Source organism: Rattus rattus, chromosome X (assembly GCF_011064425.1).
Source record: "Rattus rattus isolate New Zealand chromosome X, Rrattus_CSIRO_v1, whole genome shotgun sequence".
Taxonomy (NCBI): domain Eukaryota; kingdom Metazoa; phylum Chordata; class Mammalia; order Rodentia; family Muridae; genus Rattus; species Rattus rattus.
The window spans coordinates 87,940,245-87,960,870 of NC_046172.1; the positions used below are offsets into that span (position 1 = coordinate 87,940,245).

General features: G+C 44.9%; 1 protein-coding gene across 1 annotated transcript; it reads right to left on the minus strand.

The window, feature by feature from the left end:
* Positions 1-1,477: 1,477 nt before the first annotated feature.
* LOC116888814 (nuclear RNA export factor 2-like) lies at positions 1,478-17,018 on the minus strand. Its single transcript, XM_032890093.1, has 23 exons — positions 16,976-17,018; positions 13,723-13,751; position 13,592; positions 10,810-10,963; positions 10,447-10,597; positions 10,086-10,169; positions 9,868-9,972; positions 9,677-9,757; positions 9,471-9,540; positions 9,242-9,330; positions 9,028-9,135; positions 8,747-8,856; positions 7,286-7,322; positions 6,840-6,908; positions 6,700-6,755; positions 6,457-6,564; positions 6,264-6,322; positions 6,045-6,160; positions 5,916-5,958; positions 5,330-5,402; positions 4,690-4,872; positions 1,864-1,924; positions 1,478-1,734 (listed from the first exon to the last, which is right to left on the minus strand). The coding sequence occupies exons 1-23, from the start codon at positions 17,016-17,018 to the stop codon at positions 1,690-1,692; spliced, it is 1,875 nt and encodes a 624-aa protein (XP_032745984.1). The 3' UTR covers positions 1,478-1,689.
* Positions 17,019-20,626: the final 3,608 nt, after the last annotated feature.

Consider the following 20,626-nt stretch of genomic DNA (forward strand, 5'->3'; position numbering starts at 1 on the left):
CTCATCCACCTTCCGCCATGACAATAAATGCCTTGAAACCATGGACTGCCTCTTTTCATGGGACCCGCCAATTGGCATGGCTGTGATGGGTGGGGGCACTCTGGAGAGGCACAGCCCCACTGACTTCATCCCAAGATTGCTTCTCACTGCTGGTATGTCTTTCCTTGCAACTATTACATAGCCTAGTGATTCCTGACCATCAGCCCCTCCTACTGGGCAGATTTCCTGCAGATCAATATGAAGATGTACTTTCATGTAGTAATGTTGTATAGACGAATTGATGCCGTAATTCCTGATGACAATTTATAGAATTCCTAAATTGACACAAGTAATCTCAAGCTCCCTGTAGAATAATATATGCAAGTACAGAAAATCAATGATGCACTAGTCCATCCATATAAGATTTCAAAGTAATAAGACACAAGGCAGATGATTTGTCTCTTGTTAAAACTTTGCTAACTTATGATATACAATTATTACTTTAAACATAATGAATGTATGGGGCTAGAGAAAAATAGTAAATACTTAGTTAGATACTACTCTTAATGGAAAGACATGGAAAGAATTCTGCTGTAACTTCTTAAGCCTTATCAACCTGTGACATAAAACTATTGCCCTAAACTTACTATTAACTTATAGAACATAAAAATGCTTTAAAATCCATGTGATCAATTATCCTGCCTATGTGATCAATTATCCTGAGAAGGTATAAAAACTAAGAACAACAACACAATGGTGATGTAGACATTTTCTGCTTAGTCCAGTACATGTATCTCTGTGTTTTCCTTTCCTTTCCTTTCCCTTTTTTTTCTGACTCATGAAGAGTTAAGGGACTCACAGCCTCTTGCCTGGCTAGCAAGGGGTTCCTAAGTCAAAGAAAAAAGAACCTAAGTAACTTAGACTCAGAAAGTCAAACAGCATGTTTTCTTGCATCTATCTATCTGTCTGTCTGTCTATCGTGTCTGGACAGCAGTTTCACCTACTGCTCCTTCGAGTCATTTCCCCCACCTTCCCTCTACTTCCCATCTCTTCTATCATATTGGGAACCATGGCAGCATGCAGACAGACATTCTGCTGGAGAAGTAGCCTAGAGTTCTACATCCAGAACCACAGGCAGCAGGAAGACAGAGAGAAACTGGATGGGGCTTGGGTTCTTGAAACCTCAAAGTCCACCACCAGTGACACACTTCCTCCTAGAACACATCTACTTCAAAAACGCCACACTTTCTAATTTCCCCCCAAGTAGTACCACTCCCTGATGACTAAGCATTCAAACAAATGAGCCTATGGGGAACATTCTTATTCAAACTGCTACAATATCCATAGAAGCAAGTCCTGTGAATCTGCTTCAGGATGCCCAGGAATGAATTGTGAAAGTGGATGTGTGTGGAGTGGAGCTGGCAGTGGTGCAAGGTGGGAGCTTTCAGTCCTGGCCCCTCTGGCTCGTGGCTACTACAGGCAAAGAAGAATCAGGGCACAATGTGCAAAGTAACTTTATTATGAAGACAAAAGGCACGCCTCAAGGAGAAATACACAGCGCAAGTTACCTGGGTTGCAGGTGGTCTATGTTGCATGGTCTACATGTTAACTTTGGTCTTGTGGTCAGCCAGGCTTACAGATGGGGTCATAGGCAAGAGACAGAGAAGCAAGAGTGTGGACAAAAGGAAGATGATGTCCAGCAGTGTGTTTTTAAGTCATTTGTTTGAAGAATTCCTTTGGGATCTTACTCTTGGTCTGGAACAAAGGAGTTAGGATGTCAGATGCACCCAGTGCCCTGAGTTTCATCCCCTGGCCACCTAGACTCCATCTTGCTGAAGGCTTAGAGACAACCCATTTGTTACCCACTTGGTCCCCAGACCTCACCTGGAGCATAGTGAAGACTTCAGCAGCTCTAGTATAGTCCCACTTGTTGTCATCAAGGCACCTGAGGCGAGAAAGGGACAGCTGACCTCCAATACAAATGCCACCACATAATCTATGCTACTCATTATTCTGAGACATGGGTGTCAGATTAGCACCATATTAGTAGTGGGGAAAGACCTGGCAGAACTTAGGAGAATTCAAAGCAGAAACATAAGGATATTGTAATGAGCAGTGAAAAGTATTATATATCCTGCATCCCTTCTAAAAGAGAAGCTCAAGAAAAGAAGGAATTCTCCCCCATAGTTTTAAAATTAAAATGTACGACAGATCTCGGGATGTTTACTATTTCAATGCGCATCTCTCAGTCATTTTCTAGTCTATTCACAAGACTGCCTGCCAATCCCAACTAATTCCAAAAGTGCTCCATTGCTGCAAAAGAAAACTCTCTATCTGCTCGAGCTCAGTTCTAACTCTCCATGTCGCCCAGTACCTGGCAACTTCTACTGTGCTTTCACATGCTACCAATTTTCCCATGCTAAATATTTTTTAATAAAAGATCTTAAACAAATAAAATGGCCTTCCTTAGGTGACTGACTTCATTCACTTAGTCCAATTCCAAGCTTCAACATGTCAGACCACACATAGTGTCTATATTCACTTTTATGACTGAACAGTATCACACTGTGATATGTACCATATTTATTCACTCATTCATCTTAGAGAAGACAGTTGAGATGTTTTCCCACTATAAATAACAGTGCTATAAACATACACGTTTTGGACTAAACATGTTTTATAGCCTGTACTTCATAGTGGAATTATTAGCCATGCGGTAACTCTATGTTTAACATTTTGAGGAATGATATGACAGACTCTACCCCACCTCACTCCTAATCTCACTCTTTCCCTCCCTGTTTCCTCTCTCCCTATTTCTATCTCTGTCTTGCTGTCTCTGGCTCTCTCTATCTCCCCACCCCGTGTGTGTGTGTGTGTGTGTGTGTGTGTGTGTGTGTGTGTGTGTGTGTGTGTGTTATTTAGTAATCTCGACATCTCTTAATCCAACAAAGGTAACACTCAAGATGAACCATGACATTCTGGTTTACATTTCTCTAATGACTAATAATGAAGAGGAAAAAATTCCTGCTTGCTGGCCACGGCATATTTTCTTTGCAGAAACAAATATCTGTTCAAATCCTTTTCCCGCTCTCAGTTGTGTTGTTTGCCTTTTTGTTTACGAAGTGTTCTGCCCATGTTCTTATCTGATAGGAGATCATACCTTTCTCTCATTCTGTTTTTGCACTTACCTAACAGCAACTGTTAATGCACTGATTTGCGACAGAGTCCAATTTGTCAGCTTTTCTTTAGTTGCTTGTGGTTTTCATGTCACAGACAATACTTGGCTGACTAATTAAAGACCAGTAAGATTTATATCTATGTTTTGTTCTTTGGGCATTGAGGTTGGGATTAACCCTTAAGTTTTGGATCCTCAGTCTATGCATGGCCGGTGTTTGTACAGGGTATGTGGATGGATGTAGGGAGTCAAAATTCCATGGTTTTTGAAGTGAGCATCCAGTTCTTTCAGTAACCTATTAGTCTCTGTAGAAATATGAGAGCCAACTGACCATCAGTGTGAGTGTTAATAATACGGAGTGCCTAATAATCCCGAGGCACTGATGCAAGGACCACATAGTCTTAGCCAATGTAGCATTGCAGCTGGCTTTTAAACTGGGAAGTGTTGCCTCCTGTAACGTTGTTCTTTACATTCAATGTCATTCGGTGCAGTGCATGTCCTACTGCATTTTCACGCGAAGTACGGGATCACCTTGTCAATTCAAAACTGTTTAAATTAAAAGTTATCTTATGGGTTATATATGGGTGTTTTACCTGTGCGTATATCTGTGCACCACTAGCCTGCAAGTACCCACCAAAGCTACAAAAGGGTGTTAGATCCCTTGGAACTAGAATGATAGTCATCTGTGAAAAGGTATGTTTGTGGTGAGAACTGAAGCCAGGTCCTCAGGAAAAGTACCCAGCACCCTTAAGTGCTAAGTCAAAACTTTAGACCTTCTCTCTCGAAATTCTTGCAAAGAAACCATTTGGTACTTTGAGCAAAATTTCAGGGAAAGTGAAGACCCCTCTGGACAGTAGTTCCATTGTCATACCTGTGAAAGTGGAAATTCTTTCCCATTCATTTTTTGAGTCAGCTTTCATTTTGAAGATATTTTTCAGACATGAGAGTATGAACAGCATGCATGCTGCAAGGAGGGGCATATGTGGTGGTGGTGGGGAGAACATATGCAGACACATGTTCCAGTGAGTGCAGATTCATAAGCATAATGATGCATGAGTGGGTGTCATAGGGCCATCCATGTGGTGTGTGGTCCAGACACATGTACAGCAAAGCAATTTTACACACTGCTGCATTTCTCTGCTCTGTTTTGTTATGTTGGTGCTGTTTTGACTCTTTTGGATGCTGTTCTAAATGGTCTTGCTTTTCTAAATTCACTCTTTGGCTATTTACTGCAAGTATACAGGAGTGTAATTGATTTTTGTGCATCAGTCTTACATCCTGTAACTCTGCTGAGCTTGTTCATTAGTTTTAGGGTTTTAATGTAATTAATTCCTTGAAATTTTCCAAGTGGAATGTGATGCCATTTGAGAAATGGACTATCTTTAATTTTTTTTTACCTACACTATTACAAAGTGATAATATTTTTTCAGTTTGCTCCACCTATTTTTAAAAGGCAAATTTAAAATATAATCAGTTTGTCTTTTACATGTTATGTGAGATCCCATTATTCTTTTCCAATCGCAGCCCAAACTTACTTCTGAGACCATTCAAGTTTCAACCCCGACTGGGTGGAGAAAGCCTGCACCATTCTTTGCTGCTCTTGAGAAAGGACGAGCTTGAAGCTGGAGCATGATGTGGGCGAGGATATGGCAAAGGCACCCTGGATCTCATCAGGGCTTGGATTCCTCACAAAAAGTTGGTCATTCACAATGCACAAGCTGGAGGAAAATTAGTCCCTGAGACAACTGGATAGTTGGATCCCCTCAAACCCCACTGTCCCAGACGGGATGCTCTTTAACCTTTGATCCTTAGCAAGTTAATTCCTCCCATGTGCCTGCTCAGTCTGCCTAGTAAACTCCCTTGCTGGTACCCAGAGAACAGCACCCCTACCTCCTCCAAGGGAGGGATTGTCTACCAGCTTCATTGGATTCGGAGATTTAATCCCCATACATTTTGCCTATACAGTAGAAAAAGAACCTAGTTACCTTCATTTCCATTTTAGAGTAAAAATCAGAGTCTCCTGAAGAGATCAGTTAATTGGGCCAGGGTGACAGTGACTGTCAGGGTCAGGAAGAAAACTGGTATTCCAGCCCTGGAGCCCCTCATCTTAACTGCTAGGCTATCTGCTACTTGGATCCAACTCTTTGGGAGTTCCACCCACAATACTGCACTTACTTTGAACTACTTTCAAAGACAACAATGAAGATCCTCATGAAGGCACGGATGCATTCCTGAGAGCTGCCCTCCACTTTGAGAATGAGAAAAAAACAAAGCATCCTTATTATAGTTACACCTGCTTTGCACCCTCACAAAACATCCCTCACTCAGGGCACTATGCTGCAAGGGCCCAGGACCACTAGACTATTGGCTTGGAGTCAGGGGTCTGTGGTGGAAATGGGGGTGGGGGCAACAAGTGGCATCGTCCACTCACATCGATGGATCCCCTGCCACATTCCGGACCCTGTGAAAAATAACATCAAATGTTCACTTGGGCTCTGATTCACATCTGTCTGGGGTGGGAGTAAATAGCACCATTTGCAAAGGGGGAAATGCAGAGCCTAAGCAACTGGCCCAAAGTCACAGAGTGAGGATCTGGAATGAGAGCCAACCAACAGACAGGCACAGTCAGACCAGGATGGTCTGTGGGCAGCAGAACAGAAGGGAGGGCACACAATGAGAGGAGCTGGGGAAATTCTCAGAGATACAAGTCCAGGTCAGGAAGCAACAAGGGATCTGGAGACGGGATTCTACCAGCACTCACCTTCCTTGAACAACCCACTAACAGAGAAGCAGAGCATTTTTTCCTGAAAGGGAAGAAGCACAGAGGGACTCAGGGTCCTGCCTAACTTTCGAACCACGTAGGAACATGCCTCAAGGCAGGTATGCTCACCATCTGGAAACAGATGTCCACCTGGAAAGAGCTGAAGATGTGCAGGGTTTTGGGTAATGTCCTCAGATAGCCCACAATATCTTCTTTTGTGTACTTCAGCAGCTGCCTCTGAATGTCTACAGAGGAGTGAATAAAACAAAAGTCTATTACACTCTGTGATTACCTCCTTCACACCCCAAGTTCATGGACTCGACCAGGTCTTCTTCAGCACACACTTACGGAACTCCTTGGGATTCTTCACATCCCTTTCAAGCCTGAAGTACCCACACATGCTATTCCTAGAAGAAAAAAGTCCTAGGGGAGGGGTCCAGCCAGTGCAGATACCTCCTGGGAGTCCCTTGTGTCTACTTGGTGCTGAGAGTGGAGGTGGACTCACCCTGCTCCAGAATAGAGCATGAGGTGTGATACTCACAGATCTGGATCACTGGGGTTGAAGGGAATGGTCAGGGAGAAACAGGCCTGGTCATGGTAAATGCTCAGGAGACCATGTCGCTCTTCAGAGTCATAGATCAAGTAATAGCTGTGGAGTGTGGAAATGGGTAGAATGAGTTATTTCAGTGGTCTGGACCCCAGATGGAACCTGAAAGGTCTCTGAGCAGATCTGTGCTAAGGTGACCCACCTCCTTCCCTTCCTCAAGGAACCATGCACACTTACTCTTGCAGGAATTGCTGTACTTGATTCTTCATGGCCTCCGAACCTTTAAAGATGGCCTAGAATACAAAGCCATTTTAGACAATGCATCTACTAAACTTAACAGGCAACAGCATAAATCTCTCTTGGTCTTTCTTCCCCACCTTGCGGGGCTTCATTAACTGGGATTCTTCAATATCCATTCCAGTTGAAAGTGGTAACTTCTTGCCATCCTGAGGAGAAGAAGAGGAGGAGTCTGGAATGCATGCCAGGGAGGTATCCCTAGATAGCCATGGAGATGAAGAGACCCAAGGGGTTAAATGGCTAGAAAATTCCCTGGGACATGCATTATAGTAGGTGTCTGAATTATGGGGCATGGTAAACATATGTGGTTTGTAGGAGTGTTTCTGTGTGTGGGTCTATATGGGTCATGTGGTTGGTTGGTTTGTATAATTATGAAACAACATTCAGATTATTTATTTTCCTTTAGAATCCATGCCATTGAAAATGAACAGCTATCTCAGGCATACACATTATCTAGGCAAGATACAAATGGGCTAGGTTAAGTGCGGAGCTCAATTGTGTGAAGAAGATGAAGACAGGAACATACCAGCCATGACAACTGTGGAAAATACTCCAGGATTGCACTGTTCAGAAAGCAAAAGCCACAAAAGTGATTGACAGTTCAGATTTGGACTGCATTTCTCCCCTACGCCTAACATCCCATTGTTTTTCCCTCCAGTTCTCTTCACCCCCTTTTCTCACTGCCAGACCCCTGGGTAGCTTCTACCTACACCACACTGGGCCCCTTCTCCAGGGTCACAATAAATAAACATATTGAGAGGCCAGTATCCAGGGTTTCCTACTTTCCTTGCCTCCCTTCTCTTCCTCAGTCTCCACAGAAGGCCCAACCACTTTGGAATACGTCCAGGATTCTTCGGTATGCCGAGAGGTGAAGGTGGGGGAGGAAGGAATAAGGATGGACAAAGGAGATGGCGGGGGGGTGGTAGATGGTGATAGAAAGGGAATGAGGGGGCAAGGGAGATTTGTGAAAGACAGGAGAGAAGAGGCGAAGAAGACAGAGGACACAATGAAAAAGGAATGAGTGGGTGCTCTGTCTACTTTGGTGTGATGAGTTAAGATAATGGGAGAAATGAGTTCACCTGCTGCTATGCTTTGCTTCATGTGTGCCTGGCTAGCCCAGAGACCCAAGGCAGCAATGAAAATATGCATACTTCTGGGGCTGGCATGAAGAACCATACTGCTCTCAGAGTGAGCCAGGGATTACTCCAGAGACAAGAACCATTCTCCAGAAGCTGAAGAAGTGATAGGTGAATCCCCACCTCAGCATGTGATGGCTAGGCTATGGGCTTCTCCAAGGAATCAAGTTGCTTGTTTTAGGATGCTCAAGGCTCCTCTTGTATGCTAGGGAGGATGATGACCAAGGAAGATTGGTCCATAGGTAAGAAGGGAAGGAGGGAGGTACAGAGGCTTCTAGGAAGCCAGGGGCTTCTTTCTCCTCAACCTCTTCTGCTTCTCCCCTTCCCTCCTGCTCCAGGAAGCCTTCAGCTCCCCAGTCATGGCCCACTCCGGGATTCCTGATCTAGAGAGCAGAGGTCCTCCAATCGAAAGGAAGACAGAGATCCCAGTAGTAGTCTAGAGGAAGTGATGTCCAGGTCAGCATCACGCCCAGGACCTCAGCCCTCAGCTGGGGCAGGACAACCTCTTGGGCATCCTGAGACGGATGAGGGGAGCGTTCAGGAACAAGATTGGAAGGAAGGCTCCTCTCAGGACTGGGAAGGAGGCTTGGTGCTGATGAGATGCTCAGGAGGGCCTTCTGGAGGAGGCTGAAAACTCACACACGTGAAACAGAACCCGTGCTAGGTGAGGTGGGGCAGACAGGTTAGTTGCAAAGGAAGCCTGTGAGCAAAGCCCAGAGTACAGAGACGGGGGAGAGAGCAGGCCCTGTGGTCCTCCCAGAAGACCAGGGCTGCCTCCTCCCAGAGAGTCTCTCAGACCACTATGGGGGTATGGCATCCATGAGGGGAAGGAGGTGTTAGCAGGGATGTACCTTACATAAGAAGAATTGTCTGGGAAGGTGCTGCACAAGGGATTCCCTTCAAGCCACAGCTGTTCCAGCTTCAGCCCTTTTATCTTCTCCAATTCCCATGCTGTTCTTAGCTGAGGAAAATTGGAGAACTGGTAAAGGTGTTCCAGGCAATGACAGCCATTAGAAGTTCAGAACCCATACTTCCCTGCTCCCACTCATGGTTTGGTTTGCCTGTCTAATGCTGTCAAGTACCATAGTCGACACACTACTATCCATCTTTAACCCCAATCTCTTCTTCTCACCATGTTTTTGGAGAGGTTCAGGATCTTGAGCTTGGGAGCCTTCTTTACAACGTCAAACAGGCTATCTAACTGGAACAGTTTGTTGCTGCTCAAGTTCAAGGATAACAGCTTTGGGGAGCAAAAGTTAGAATGATCTTTAGTGTTGAGAGCCTTGGATACATACTTGCCCTGTACCCCATCCTTTCTGGCCCTCCACACAAACATCAACCAACACCTTAGGAAAATCCTCTTGGATGATCTGAAGGGTGGCAGTCATGCAGCTTCTTCTGTTCAGAATCATGTCAATGTTGTGATTCATCAAGTCTTCAGGAAGAGGACAGAAAGGAATCAGAAAGTAGAGAGGGGTCTGTCTAAAACCAGCCCCAGCACAGTCTGCTCCCCCAGGTTACCACATCTTCTTCCTAGGCAGATCTTTGATCCACAAATATTGCTGTCAGCCATACCTGGGTCAAAGCGGAGCTTTTTGAGGCACAGAGCATGCTGGAAAATATCATATCTTTTCTTCATGGCCAGCTGCAGAGACACATATGGAAAGGGTGGCTCTGTGGTGTTGTGGGTTGTGGTGTTGGGAACATCATGGACTTGCTATGGGGGAGGGGAGACCTGAGTCTGGGAAGTGAGCATACACAGTGCCTTCAGACTGCTTTACCTTCAGTTGCTCCATTTGCTCTCTTGTGAACCTATTCTGCACAGAGTAGGGTGCAACTGAGGGATTGACAAAAATAGGTATCTGTGGGGAGGAGAGACATAATGAACACCAGGAACTCTAATTCCAAAGATAACGCTCCCACTCTATGGCGTGTGTCAGGGGTAGGTACAGAGAATGCATCCAGCACACACCTTCTCAAAGTCCTCACTGCCTATCTTGTAGCTGACATCCTTCAATGCATATGCAATGCTAGAATCCTGGACAAAGAACTGGATCCGGTATTTGTCACAATGAAACTACACAAAGGAGAAACAGAAGTGACAGCATCAGAGGCCACTGAGCCCTACTGAGCTTGGCCTCCCAGTCAATCCTCCAAGCCATCCCAGCTGGCTTCACCATCCTCTCTTACATCCACTGGTGTGAAGGGCACGCTGCAAAGGCTGTGGACTGAATTCATTAGCTGTGTCTTGTCACACTTTCTCCCACATGGAATCTAAATTTGCAAATAAAGAACAAGAGAGAAGAGAGACACCATGGAAACTTTGGAGGAGAGCAGATATAGTCCGAATGTTCTTTCCCGACATTCTACAAAGAACTTCCACAGGACCTCTGACAGGGTTCCTTGTTTTGTGCCAAACACAGATCTAGATTCACAAGTTCTCCTCACAGAAGCTCTTCTCCCTCCAAATAACTGACTTGTCTTGCTCACTGAGATCTTCCTTCTCTTGGACTTCAGCAAAGTCTAAGGCAGATGTCACCAAGACACTCACCGTGACCTTGAACCAACTCTCCAGTGTTCCGTCTTCTGTGAACTGCTCCACTTCTCTCTTTTGAGCTTTGTCATCTCTCCACACTGTGATATGGATTTGGTCCTCCGCATGCTCTTCCTCTCTGCTCTTACGTCGTCCAGAATAAGGTGTGCTATGAGAGGGAGAGGGAGTGCCAGTAAATGCTAAGAAATTCTTGTATGCATCCACCCTCCTATCACTGGTAGTACAGATACAATTATGATTTCTCAGTCTCTCTTCGACACCTATATAGCAGCAGATCTCCAGTATCTCAGTGAGAGGAGACCACTAGGGAAAAGGAATTGAAGGAACCTATTATACTGACCAGGCTGCCTGGTAACTTACTGTCTTACTGATGGGTTCCAGAGAACGGCTCTCGTCTCCACATCTCCACTATTACCCCAGGCATTTGAAGGCAGAATTGTGGGCCCAGTATCCTCATAATGATTGGTCTTCTTGCCAGCAAAGCTCAGAGAAGAAACCCTGTCTTTCTTTCTTCCTAGAAGAGCACAGTTTTTACCATCATAATATTATGAAATGGGAAACAATGCAAGTTTGGAAGACACATCAGTGATCCATCTACCACATAGGACATCAGGGGGAAGGCAACACCATGTGAGGGTAATTTAAGGGCTGAAAGGTCTGATTGCAAAAACAAAAACAAAACAAAACAAAAAAACAGTGGGAAAACTCCAGGCACTGTCACAGAAGACAGCACAGTAGAGCAGGATTTGTAATATATTTGGCCCATGGTGTATACCAAACACAAAGCACTACTAGGCAGCTGACCCTAACTAGCCTTGTCTTGGGATTCCTTAATTTAGTAGCTATACAATGGCTTGGGTTCCTACCCTCCCCACCTCAGTGCAACAATCCAATCATTCATTGAACTGACTGCCACAGTTAACAATCTGTAAACTTCCTTGTTACTGATGTCCAAGTTTTACTGGCAGTGGAGGCTAAGGAAGTAGCCCATTAACCTGTCACCAAATTACCTTATTACGATCCACAACACTCAGGTTTGAGCTATTCAAATGACATGTCTTCTCCATTAGGCCTACAATACTTTCACATATAGAGGACTGACCTTCCTAAACCCCACACTTGCACTACAAAGGTATGAAAGAAAAACTGGAATGGCAAGTGCCAAACACAATTTCCAACTGTACTGTGGTTTTGCTGAAGTGATTCCTGGTCTGAGTCCACTACAATCAGAAATCACTGTTTGGAATTGCACATCTGCTAAGTGCCGAGGTCTGCTCCACAAGTTTGAAATTCTCTATGTTCACAAATGCTTCCAGGCAACTGACAGCCAGTGTCTGCCTGTTCTTTGGTGAGGCATTCTGTTTATGCCATTTAGATCATGTGATACAGAAAGCATTGTTAACATAGTGAACCTTCAAGCTTGTGGAGCAGTTGGTTGGGCAATGCACCCTTAGTTGTGTTGGTGAAGCTTTCTGTTGTATTCATCCGTACCGATTCACATCCTGGAGATGTGTGCCCATCCCTTTCTGCAACGCAAAGCCTCCCACCAAGCTTTCCTGCTGTACATCTTATTAGGCATGGGGTGGCAGACTTGAAATGCTTTCTGTTTTCTATTTGTCCGCTGTCTTATTCTATCTTTTGAAATAACAATAACCTCCTGTCTGTCCCCCTTGGGTACCCTTAACAAAGGCGTTTTGTACCATCGATCATCAGGTGCCAGCAGCAGGTAATGTTGGTGTCTTTGCCGTGGGGGTGAGGTGGATATGAATGCTAGGAGAGACCAGCCTTCTCACGCACCGCAGAGTGAATGGTTCTCTAGGTTTGTAAGTTGCAGATTGTGTTCTGTCATTATTCCACTTTGCCTCAAGACACATGTATGGATGAAAATTAGGTCACTTGGAGTCCGCTCATAACAAATTGATGATAAGCGCAGCTCAGAGGAACAACACTGGGGACTCCAGGGCTTTCACCATGTGACCCACTATCAGGAGCTTTCCCTGCATCAGTGCTGGCACTGGAAATGAATCTAAAGGTGAACAGATTGTCTGGGATAGGCCTTCAGCTCAATGGGCCTGCTGTCTGTGTTTCACAGGCCACATCTAAGTGCTCAGGAAATTCTCCTAGTTCTGCCTTCAAAAATTCCACCACAGCCCCACTTCATCTCATCTTGCCATGGTGTTACCTAAGCCAGGCCTCCAAAACATTCTCCTTTGGCTCTCTTTGTTTTTGTTTCCCACCCCCTGCCCGGGCTCACTCAGACACTGTCTTCCACACAGCAGGAAGAATGCTTTAGTTTTGTAAGGCAATTATTAAATCTTGCCTATCCTACTGCTCAAAGTCCTGCAACTGGGTTGCAGCCCATCTGTAAAAGATCTGTGGGTCTATGACATCCAACTAAAACAAACCAAAACAAAAAACATAGCAACTAAAGACACCTAGTGATAGGTGGCACTAGGTAAATGTTAGCAAACCAAATCATCTTCCTGAAAGTTCAAAGAGCAAAAGAAAAACATCAGATTTTTAAGTTGGAGATGGGGCAAGGACAAGAGATGGGGCAATAGAGACCAAAGGCAGCCTCTCCGTTCCTGGGAGTTTGAAACTATGTATCTCACCTGTGACTCCAGAAAAAGTTGAGAACTAGGTGGACTGAAGGAAATAGGCAATGAGAAACCCAATAAAAGTCCAGAAGTTCTGGATGCATGGTGTCTACAAATGGAGTAGGACGATTCTGAACCATTGTGTGGAACGCAAGACTACTTCCAGAACATCTTCTACCCTAGAATGGGCAAATCTGAGCAGCCTAATGACCATAGTTCCAGATCCTATCTTCTGCAAGGCCCTCTATATGGTGAATCACAGAATACAGAGCATGTAAAGTGAGCAGCTGCAGAAGGACTCTATGGAAAGGGACAGTGAGGACAAAGTACACATTGGTGCCCATCCACTTACAGAATGCCCTGGTACCTTACACCTGGCTAGGATTGATGCCACCGGAGTCCAAAGTGATAGACAGCAAGAATATAAAAAATCAGGTGCCAGAGAGACAGTCCAGATGTTAGGAGCACTTGCTTCTTTTGCAGAGGATCTGGGCTCAGTTCCCAGCACCCACATCAGTAAACCGCAGCTCCAGGGATTCTGTCACCCTCTTTTGGCATCTGATGACATGGGCAAGCACGTGGTACACACAGAGACAGGCAGGCAGGCAGGCACACATGGGTATTCGTCAATAAAAAAAAGAAGGAAAATTTAAAACTATTTGATAAATCAGTCTACCCTTGGGCTTTGCCAGGCTTTAGCTGTTCCTCCAATACCAAAGGAACAGTGAACCTCGTTCAGGATACCATGCATGTTTCTCAGCTCCTGCCTGTTTGCAATTCTGAATTCTGTCTACTGTACTGCCCAAGCTGCTGATGACAAGCACCTCTGCTACAGTAGGGTGAGAATACAGAGACAGGCGGACCAGCATTTGATCGATTGCCAACAACCGCTTGGTATAGGGCATAATGAAGACTTTTCACCTCCCCATGGAAGTCCCATGAGAACAGCACCCACTGTTTGGTTTCAAACCTCAGACAGAGTTGAGATGCCTATTTAACATATCAAAGCAGACACTGGCTACCAGTTTTTCCCAGCATTCCTCAGTCCCTACCTGCTACAGGGTCCTCCTGGCTAGCATAGCCTGCTCCCTGCCCTGAACGTCTCCAGTCCAGGCTTTGGGCTGCCCTCTTCCCAGTTATATAAGTCAGTCACTTTGGTTATCTGCCCTCTTTTGGTGTACACTTTACCTTTGTGGACACTTAATCTGGCTCTCTGCTACCCTCTCTCCCCTCTCCTCATATGGCTCAAGAGAATGTCCATTCTGGACTCTCCCAGATGTCTCTACCCTGGCCATGCTCGCCCTTTTATCTACCATAAACTTTCTCGTCCACTATACCTAGGAGCAGTCATGTCCTTCCTTCTTCCTTCCATGTATTCATTCACCCAGGGCTCCCTTTTGGATCATGAATATTCAGTTCAGTGATGCCCGGTGGTCATCCCAGAATAGTTCATCCTCCCAAATGGTAGAATCAGAGTTTCTTATTCCAGCGATTATTCTCCCTCACTCCTAACCTTCCATCAAGTACTATTGTACTGACTGAATCCTTTCTCCACTAATAGTAAACATTCTTGTTTCCTGGATATATTTCCTACAGCAGAGAAAGATGAGGTTTTGTGCTAGTCACACCTGTACGTGAGAACTGGGTGTCTTGGAACAAGTGAAGAAAGCTGCCTAGGATGAGCTGGAGGACTCTTGACCCCTAAGGTGCATGTACGCACAGATGGATGCAGATGCATATGACACCTTTGTGCAGAGCATCGTAGCTTGAGCACGCTTCAAGGCAAACACTACTTAAGCAGCCAGCCCTATAGAGTCACCCCGTCTCCTTTCTAACTTTTAAAGATAACTATTTCACTACCAAGGGTCACACATGATTACAGAGGAGTTAATGTCAAAGCCTGTCTTAGTTTCCAGGAATCCATTTGTCTGTCTGTTTGCAGAGGCTACTGTTATCACTGTGGCTGAATCTTAGATGCTTAATGTATTGCTTGCCTTCCCTCCTGCCTTGTCCATGACAACCATCCTCTTCTCCTCCTCCTCTTCGAGTTTTGGGTCCTACGTGTGCTTGACTGTTTGAGCATGCCTTTGCCACTCTGCATTCTTTATGTACTTTAGCCCTCAAATTGCTCTCATGCTCAGCCAAGAATCGAGACTAACAGAGACTTTAGAAGGTTTAGTCTATAACTGCTCTGAAAAGTCATTTGCCCCCTTGATAAATTGGTCCAGTTAAGACATTCAAATAATCAGTATATATCTTCTCATACAATCTCACATTTTCAATCTTTTCAGCACAAGAGCCACTTTATTCCCAAAATGGTCTTCCCGTACCTTCTGCTTGTAGCTACCCAGGTTGCTAGAAAGTTTAACATCACTGGTTTTCTCTAACACCAGCACCCAGTACCTCTGTCCATCTCTGCACCATCTGTTGCCAGTGTCATCGCCTGTCTTGGTCATTGTCTTCTACTTAGTAGAAAGACATTAGTTTACATTTTCCAAGAGGAAACCATGGAGAGCCTTTCTCTGAGCCACCAGGCATTGTTTTATAATAAGGTTTATATTTCAATACAAAGGCAATTTGTGCATTTGACACATTTGCTTGTTCACAAAAGACTACCGGCTTATCAGTGATGTTGCTTGTGACAGATGCCATTGTGCCTATATTCAAGCCGCTGCATCGAGTGAGATGAATAAAGTGAGGGGAACGATACCTTTATTCCATAAATGTACACTCAACTTCACTGAAGAGAGCTGCAGGAACGGCAAGTGAGGAACAAATGATTATAAAAGACACTGACCTTGAAATCGGGCCTGGTTGAATGCAAGTAATGGCACTGCCATCTAGGGTCTACAGGAATTTTGGCAACTGTTTAACCTGTTTGGGCTGGGCTTCCATTCCTCGAGGAAGTGGTCAGTGCTGCTGTAGGCTGAGTGCTTCCATTAGTCCCTACCTGGGGTAAAAAATCCTTACAACAGACTTTTTCTTACTGCCGGGGCTTTAGCAGGGCCATGACTACATCTGTCTCTAAACTGCAATGAGTCGGGTGGGTACCATTTATGATGGTGTGCTGTAAGAATCTCTGGGGCTCTCTTGGCCAGAGGTACAGTGAATGATCCCGGTCTAGATTGTGCCTATTCCGTTAGTGTAGGTCCCTGCTTCGTTTCAGTAAGAATCCTTCAGGCCCAGTCAGCTAGCATCATGTGGATGGCTTTAGTGACCCGGGACTTAGAGGGACAGTGAGAAATGAGCCACTCAGACTTGAGGGTACGAATAAACACAGCATTAATCAGATGAGATGCTTCCAGAAATGGAAAAAACAATAACCTGGGATTTTTCTGGGAACTTACAGAGCAATTTATGGTACTGCTTGCTGTTCAAGAGAGGTATGGCATATGACAGCTTTTCAATAATAAGTCAGTATTGAAAAACCAGGAGTTATTTGGACTCAGTGAGAGGCACCGTCTCCTCCCAGCCTGGCATATCAGTAGTTCCCTGCTTTCAGTGGCGGGGTACTTTATTTCCTCAAGGTGATGAACTCTTTCTTATGATTTACAAATGAGACTGTCAATTTCCACTCAACTATTTTAGAATTATGCTTATAGACAGGAATTATCTGTGAAGAAGGAAAAATTGAAAAGATTCTACTGGGGGACATCATTGAATAAAAAGAGAAGATAAAATATCAAATGAGTGAGTTAATGATGAAAAGAAAAAGTAGTTATTATACATATATCCCACTGTCCTTAGTAAACACAGGACATGAATTAAATGGGTAGAAGAATAAATTCATAGCATCTCAAAATGTCCAGAAAACATTAATACACTTTGAAAAGAGATCCATTGTCAGGGAGTGGGAGAGACCTGAGAACTACATGTTGTTGTAATCATACTTTCTAAGCACAAACACAGCAGCTTGGAGGTGTCTTTACCTGTGTATCTAAAGGGTCCCTGCCTCCTTTCATTAGAGCACATCTTTCTTGTCTCTTGGCCTTTGTAGTCTTCCAACTAGAAATAGAGAAATAGGAGGAAAATAGATTACTTAAATTCTGTCATACAACATATCACTTTAGTCTCCTGGAAAGTACACATTGCTCAACCCCAGTAAGGAAAGCTCCTTACTCAGCTTTACTCATTCACTATCACCTTCGTGATGGCCCAAAGGCATCCCTTAAGATCTGGGGCATCAGTGGGAGAGGAAGTACATAATCTTGCTGCTACTGGATGTCCCAGGCCAGTTGTGATACCCAAGGGTTTCCCCTTCTCAGAAAAGAAGGGAAGGGGGTAATGGGAAGAGGAGAGGTTTGTGAGGGTGGGGCTGGGAGGAGAGGAGTGAGGGGGATTCAATCAGGATATAAGGTGAATAAAACATTAGTGAATAAAAAGATTTTATCTGCATGTCTTTTGCGAGTTATTTGTGACACAGGAATATGGAGGCTGCAGCAAGGAATCTAAGGAACAAAACTTAGAATAGAAGACGGAAACCTCAGCGTGTTGCTAACCTCAGGAGAGCTGGAACACAAGAGGATGGATTTCGTTCTGCCAACTGCCCCCTGAAACCTGAAAATTTTCAAGGTAAGGAATTCAGAGTATTTACTTTGTTCCCAGGTCGACAAGTTCGTTGAAACCTCAAACTTTACAAAAGTGCCCTCTCTCCTTTGCCTCTACCTTGCATTCTCTCCTCTGATCACTTCCTGCTTCTAGAGCAAGGGCTGGGGGAGAGAAGAAGCCAGAGCACAGCAGCAAACTAAGAGGCTGGAGGAAAAGGAAGAAGGCCTTCAGAAATCAATTCTATGTAAACTGGCTAGTAAGAAGTCTCTAATAACCTTGAAAGAAACAGACCAGATTTGAAATGGGGCAGATGACTGACAGAGAACGGAGAGGAGTGATCTCAAGGCCTAACAGGCAGAAAAAGCTAGCAGGCCATGACTACAGGCAGGGTGACAAGGAAGGGGATTCCTTCATTTAAGATTCCTGCCCTGCAGAGATGAATGCCAGTCTTTAAACCCTCATGGTTGCTGCTCATTCTTACTCGCCCTGTCCAGCCCCACCCGTTGCCCTTTTGCACCTCTTGTGAGTCCAGGATCAGATGAAGACTTCCCAAACCTCTTGTGCTGGGTCAGGCTTTTCAACGTTTGGCCACTTCACTTCAGAAAGTTCTCCCACACCTCTGTGGAAAGCCCTCTGCTGTGCAGCTGCCACGGGTTACACCCAAAAGCCACCAACCCAACCCACCCCACCCCACCCCCCCCACCCGACCGGACTCCTACACGTGTGCCCCTGAAAAAAATCCCAGAGAGCAGCTGGTGGGTCTCCTACCAGAAAGTGGTCTTGTGCAGTCAGCATGTAGTACCTTAATACTTCCTGGAAGTATGGAGTCTAAGCCAGCGTCTGATCAAGCTTTGTTCTTAGTGAGAACAAGGACAACTCCAAAAGCCTCCCGTGGGTGGAGGCTTTGTGAGCTCACAGCAAACACGGAAAGGGCCTGGCTTGATTCTTGATTTTGAGAGGAAGAGAGCAGTCATGTGACTGTCTAAGGGGTTCAGGCGTCCCTAGGCTGCTTCTGAGGTCTTGTGGGAGGAGTTGCGCATGCACTCACGTGCATCTTAGCACATGACCGCAAGAACAGTGGTAACTGAGTAGTCCCGTGATTGCAAGGCGTTTTGCCTCATGAGGGACCAGAGTACAAAATCCAGCAACTCCTAATCTCCTGACAAAGGGTGCTGATAAAGTTGGGGAGTTGGGGAAGAGTGTGCCTTGACGAGGCGGAGGAGGAGGTGGAGGCAGAAGCAGAGGCAGGGACTGGGTTGGCAACAGACCCTGGATTCCGTCAAAAGCACTGCAAAGAAAAAGAAAAAGAAAAAAAGAACGAAAAAGGAAAAGAAAAAAAGAAAAAAAACCTTAAGCAGGGCAATGGTGGCGGAGGACTTTAAACCTAGCACTAAGAAGGCAGAGGCAGGCAGATCTCTGTGAGTTCCAGGCCAGCCTGGTCAACAAAGCTAGTTGCAAAATGGCCAAGGCTACACAAAACTACCATGTCTCAAAAAATAAAATAAAATGAAACAGAAAGCAAACAAATAATAAGACTAAGCATTAAAAATAGAAGATAAGATACACGTGTTACCAATAGAGATCATAGATCTAGGTCAGCCACATAATTTTATTTTCTCCATGATGCCAACAATCCTATGACATACAGCCATAGGATTTCACACTATCTGGATGTCTGGGAAGGGCTATATTAGCTCCTTGACAGAATCTTCCAATTTTACCCATAAAACCTAGGAAAGTAGCACTTAGGAAATATAGCCAGAGACCTAGGTCTAAGCTAACATTCCTTTAGATGATGCACACCCTCAGGGGTCAGAGGTTACCAATGGGTATTCTGCTCAATTATTCTGCAATATATTCCTTTGACTTAGGGTCACTCACTGAAACTAAAGCTTAACTGGAATCCAGAAAAATCCAAGACATTCTCCTGCATCTGACCTTTGACCTGACCAGAGCTGGAATTTCAAGTGTGTGTGTGTGTGTGTGTGTGTGTGTGTGTGTGTGTGTGTGTGTGTGTGTGCAGCCACGCCTGGTGTTTGCCACTGCTTCTAGTGAGTCAAACACAGGTCCCCATGTTTTATCAGCAAGTGTTCTTACTCACTGAGCTACATTCCCTGTTCTAGGACCTATTCCTGAAGAAGGGAGGAAACAGAAATAGAGACCATCACACCCAATCATGATGCAGCCAGAGAGCTCTGCACTAGGTTGACAGCCTTCTAAGGGCTTCTGGTCACAGCAGCAGTTTGCCTGTTCCAGGAAAACTCAGGTTTTTTGTAGACCATTGCAGTAAATTCTTAAGATGCGATCAGGTGAGCAGAGCATAAAACTTTACCCCAAACTGAAAATGCAGACCACTCCCAAGATTGGGACAACTGTAGCAGATGCAAGTTCCCTTTCCTCCAAGCTGGGTAAGTTCTGACCATAGAGCCCTAGGAGGGACAGTGAGGTGTAGAGCCAGGAGGCATTCAATGAAGGCTTCTGTTCAGGCAGATACCCAGACAAGAGATAGTCAGCAACTGGGAAATACAGACTGCTTGAAAGGCAGAAGCATGGAGAGCTTTGAGTACAAGGCTTTTCCATCAGACAGCCCTGTTTACATAAACAGTATCTACTGCAACTTACACAGTAGCAGCCTTGTGTGGGCTGTGCAGGGTTGAAGTGATGAAAAGACTTGATGCTTTTGCAGGATGAGTCTGAGTCAATTCCATTGCGCTCATTGGTGGAGCGCAGACTGGAGTCACATAGCATTTTATAGAGATGGCACGGATGCTGAGGGGCAGAGGAAATCCCTCTGCTAAGGCCAAACTCTTTCCCATTTGCTTGTCTACCTACATTCCATGTGGTTTCCATGGCCATCTAAATACCAGGCAGTCCAAGGTGGTGATTTTTTTTTTTGCCTAGGTCCAAAGTGGACTGGAATAGAAGCCTACAGTTTACTGTCATTCAAATGTCTTTAGCTCAGGCTTCTGTAGATCCTGTGAATATCTACTACCCTGTGAGACACATAAACAATCCCAGAGAAAAGCTGTCCT